This window comes from Carassius gibelio, chromosome B20, assembly GCF_023724105.1.
Source record: "Carassius gibelio isolate Cgi1373 ecotype wild population from Czech Republic chromosome B20, carGib1.2-hapl.c, whole genome shotgun sequence".
In the NCBI taxonomy this organism is placed as follows: Eukaryota; Metazoa; Chordata; class Actinopteri; order Cypriniformes; family Cyprinidae; genus Carassius; species Carassius gibelio.
The window spans coordinates 28,299,822-28,304,325 of NC_068415.1; the positions used below are offsets into that span (position 1 = coordinate 28,299,822).

The following is a 4,504-nucleotide window of genomic DNA, read 5'->3' on the forward strand; positions in this document are numbered from 1 at the left end:
GAGTGCCGAACCCAGCTCTCTGGGACGAGATATGTGTGGTAAACGACCTAATTCTCCGCTCTTCTCGTGGCGCGGTTCAGGGCTGTGGCCGTGTTATGGGCTTGGCCGTTTCAGGTGAGAGAGCGTTATGGCTGAACCTGTCTGGTTTAGGCGACGCTCAAAAAGCTGAGGTGATGGACGCTGCGTTCGACCCAACTAAGGGCCTTTTCGGACCAGCTCTCGAGAAAATGAGAGAAACCAGCACCCTCAGGAAACAGGAGGACGAGGCTTTTAACCTCTGTTTACCGCGCAAGCAAACACCGCGACCACCCTCTCAGCCAGCACGGCAAGGTTTTGCAGCAGCCGCTGCGGCGAGAGGAAGGCAGACGGGAGCTAGGAGTGTGAGACCGCCTCCCAGCGGACAGCAAGTGGGCTATCGTCCGAGATCTGATGGCTCCGGACCCGGGGGGAAACATTCATTTGCGGCCGCGGCGGCGAGAAACCGCCCACCCCACCCCGAGGATCGGAAGAAGAAGCGCGCGACCTGACACGCGAATGTTCCCCGTCACTTCTCTCTCCGCCCGCAAAGAGAAAGAGGGGGTCCAGCCCTGTTGTTCTCAGTTCAGTAAGGGCTCCAGCTATAAGCAATCAAGTTCAAAACGTTCTCAAGTGTCACCAAGCACTTACACTGGGTTTTCAAACGCCCATCAGTTCAGGGGAATGTTTAATAAAAAATGCATTATCGCATCCAGGCCACAGGCTGAGGGCGACGTGCTCCCCCAACTCATTAAACACAATAAATGTTTCACTATCGCAGCCAGGCAGTCAGCCGAGGGCGATAGATTGCAAAAAAATCCAAACATTGAGATGTGTATCCCTAGCCTCTCCGCTGGAGGGAGCGCGCGCACCTCCAGAAGGGGTCAGCGCGGAGACGGTAATGACGTCATCAAAACGCGCCGGCGTTGGGGAAGTATACAGGGGACCTCTCTCGGCTCGCATACTCAGTTGGCGCGCATGCGCAGCTCATCCGTGGGTTGTAAACACGATTTCACGGGGATACAGGCTTCAATTTGCCATGAAACCACCCAGATTCAATGGTATAATAGCCTCAGCGGCCGAGGGAGAGTCAGCTCGCGTCCTGACGGCCGAGATAGACTGTCTTTTAGAAAAACGAGCCATCAGAGTAGTGCCAAAGGAAGTGAGCTGTCAGGGCTTTTATTCCCGTTACTTTGTGATCCCAAAGAAGGGGAGCATATCTTTGCGTCCAATTCTAGATCTCCGTGTGTTAAACAAGCACCTACGGAAATATTCATTCAAAATGTTGACACACAAGACACTTTGTCGATCCATCCGCCAGAACGACTGGTTTGTGACGATCGATCTGTCAGACGCGTATTTTCACATAGATATTTACCCGTCTCACAGGAAGTATCTCAGGTTTGCTTTTCGAGGCACTGCTTACGAATTTCAGACAATGCCCTTTGGTCTGTGTCTAGCACCAAGAGTATGCAGCAAATGTGTGGAAGCAGCACTTTTCCCATTGAGAAACAGGGGGATAAGAATACTGTCGTACATAGACGATTATCTGATTTGCGCCTCGTCGAAAGAGCAAGCAATCAAAGACGCAGATATGGTGTTATTGCATCTCAACAGCTTGGGATTCAGAATAAACATGGAAAAGAGCCGCTTAGAGCCAGCTCAGCACGCAGAATATCTGGGGCTCAGTATAAACTCCCTCTCTTATCGAGTCACTCTGACAGAGAGGAGGATCGCGTCATTCACTCAATGTCTCTCCCGTTTTCAGACGGGGAAAGTTGTCCCGTTCAGACTGTGCCTGTGAATGCTGGGCTTAATGGCTTCAGTGATATCTGTAGTACGACTGGGACTACTAATAATGAGAGACTTTCAGCGCTGGGTCGCGCATCTGCGTCTGTGTTCTCGGCGTCATCTCAACCGACAGGTGAGAGTGACGTATGCGTGCGTCAGAGCGCTCAGACGTTGGAAAAGCCCCGCGACCCTCAGATCGGGGATTCCCCTGGGGGCAGTGTCGTCGAGAGTCACTATGACGACGGACGCATCATTAAAGGGCTGGGGAGCGACTCTAATGGGCAGAACTGTGAACGGCGTTTGGCCCCCTCAGCTAATTCTCAAACACATAAATTACTTGGAATTGTTGGCAGTGTTTCTAGCGCTGAAACATTTTCTGAGCTTCATCAGGGGTCAGCATGTTTTAGTGAAAACAGACAATTCCACAGTGGTTGCTTATATCAACCGACAGGGAGGCACACGCTCTCTTCAGCTGCACCAGCTGGCAAAAGAGCTGATTGTGTGGTGCGACATAAGTCTTTTATCCATCAGGGCAACCCATGTTCCAGGGATATTGAACAGGGGGGCAGACTTGTTGTCCAGAGGAAATCCCCTGTACGGAGAGTGGAAGCTTCATCCCCAGGTGGTGAAGCAGATATGGCAGAGATACGGCCAGGTGGTCGTAGATCTCTTCGCCTCGCAGGAAAACGCCCAATGTCCTCTGTACTTCTCTCTGGCAGACGGAAATGCACCATTGGGTGTGGATGCTTTAGCCCACCAATGGCCAAATGTCCTGCTGTATGCATTTCCCCCTCTGAGCCTGATTTCACCCACTCTAGCCAGGGTGAGGGAAATGGGATTGTCGCTGATACTGATAGCCCCACGTTGGCCTTCCAGACCTTGGGTGGCCGAGATTGTTCAACTACTGTCGGGTCAGCCGTGGCCCCTCCCTCCCCGGAGGGACCTCCTGTCACAAGCGGGGGGGGAAATCTACCATCCTCACCCAGACAGGATAGCTCTCTGGGCCTGGCCCGTGAAAGGTGGAATTTAAGTGCAGCAGGTCTGCCCCCATCGGTCATACACACTATACAGAGTGCAAGAGCCTCTTCCACTCGTTCACTGTATAGTAATAAGTGGCGAGTCTTTGATGAATGGTGTGGACGGATTCATATTGTCCCTTTTCAATGTTCAGTGAGGGACATTTTATGTTTCCTGCAGGATCTGCTAGATAAAGGGAAAGCTTTTTCTACAATAAAGGTATACTTAGCGGCTATATCTGCTTGTCATGTGGGTTTTGGTGACAAGACAGCAGGTCAGCACCCTTTAATAAGTCGATTTATGAAGGGGGCACGACGTAAGAGGCCAGGGGCCAGGCGAATGGTCCCATTGTGGGATTTGTCTACAGTCTTAGAGGCCCTTTCTCAACACCCTTTTGAGCCATTGGAAGCTATAGGGTTAAAGTTTCTCTCGCTCAAGACAGCACTACTGTTAGCGCTGGTGTCAGCTAAGAGGGTGAGTGACTTACAGGCACTGTCGGTCAGCCCATCTTGTCTGCAGTTTTCTGCAGGGTTTACAAGGGTTTCCTTTCGCCCTAACCCGGCGTTCGTACCTAAAGTAGTGGATTCGTCATATAGATGTCAAACTACAGATCTTGCAGCTTTTCACCCTCCTCCGTTCTCTTCTCCAGAGGAGGGGAGGTTGAATGCCTTGTGTCCTGTACGAGCACTTCGTGTGTACGTAGAAAGGACAGCAGGTTTCAGGAAAAATGACCAACTGTTCGTGTCATGGGCTACTCCTCACAAGGGGAAGCCATTGTCACGTCAGCGACTGTCCCACTGGATTGTAGAAGCTATTTCCTTAGCATATGCATGCAGAGGTTCCCAACCTCCCGAGGGCTTAAGGGCCCACTCAACTAGGGGCATGGCGACATCATGGGCCTTACTCAGAGGTGTTTCGGTCCAGGAGATCTGTGCTGCAGCAAGCTGGGCCACACCGCACACTTTTGTGCGATTTTATAGACTGAACGTGTCTGAGCCATCCTTAGCTCATGCAGTGTTAGGAGTCAGCACGTCAAGTCCCATATGATTGGTATAGCGTATGTTGCAATCCGGGAGTGGTCTATATCTCCCATAGTGAAACACCGAGCGAAGTTAGAAAAAGAACGATGGGTTACTTAACGTAATCCCAGGTTCTTTGATAACAGAGTGAGGTGTTTCACCAACACTTCCCTCCTTGCATAGGAACGGGAAGAAATCTCTCTTAATGACTTCGTAGGGGTCGACCTGAGTAATATAGGTGGGGGCGGAGCCTGATCTCAGGTCGACCTGTCTGTCAAAGACAGACGTGGTGGCATAGGAGCTTCCGTAGTTGGTCACGCCCAAAGCGATTCCCATAGTGAAACACCTCACTCTGTTATCAAAGAACCTGGGATTACGTTAAGTAACCCATCGATTTCATATGGCATAAGCATCTATTAGTTTGGCAAGATTTGCACTGAATACTGAATGAAACAGCTTTCTCTAATAGAGAGACAAGCTTTTGAGCAGATTTGGGCTAGATTTCACTTCATTTGAACAGAAACACTATTTCAACATTACTGGACTCAGAAAGCTGTAAACTGACAATCTTGATCATTGAAGTCCTAACATTAGTTTTTGTGTATATGACTTCTAACACATTAAAAACTGTCTTACAGCATTGCAGAAAACATTGTACTTCA

The 4,504-nt window shown here is 50.2% G+C and overlaps 1 protein-coding gene across 1 annotated transcript; it reads left to right on the top strand.

Annotated features, from left to right (window-relative positions):
* Positions 1-1,485: 1,485 nt before the first annotated feature.
* On the top strand, positions 1,486-4,185 carry LOC127983556 (uncharacterized). The gene has a single exon (XM_052585744.1). The coding sequence runs from the start codon at positions 1,486-1,488 to the stop codon at positions 3,868-3,870; it is 2,385 nt and encodes a 794-aa protein (XP_052441704.1). The 3' UTR covers positions 3,871-4,185.
* The last annotated feature ends 319 nt before the right edge of the window (positions 4,186-4,504 follow it).

Excerpts from the sequence above, each read along its gene's own strand:
- LOC127983556 (XM_052585744.1), top strand. The coding sequence starts at position 1,486 with ATGCAGCAAATGTGTGGAAGCAGCACTTTTCCCATTGAGAAACAGGGG.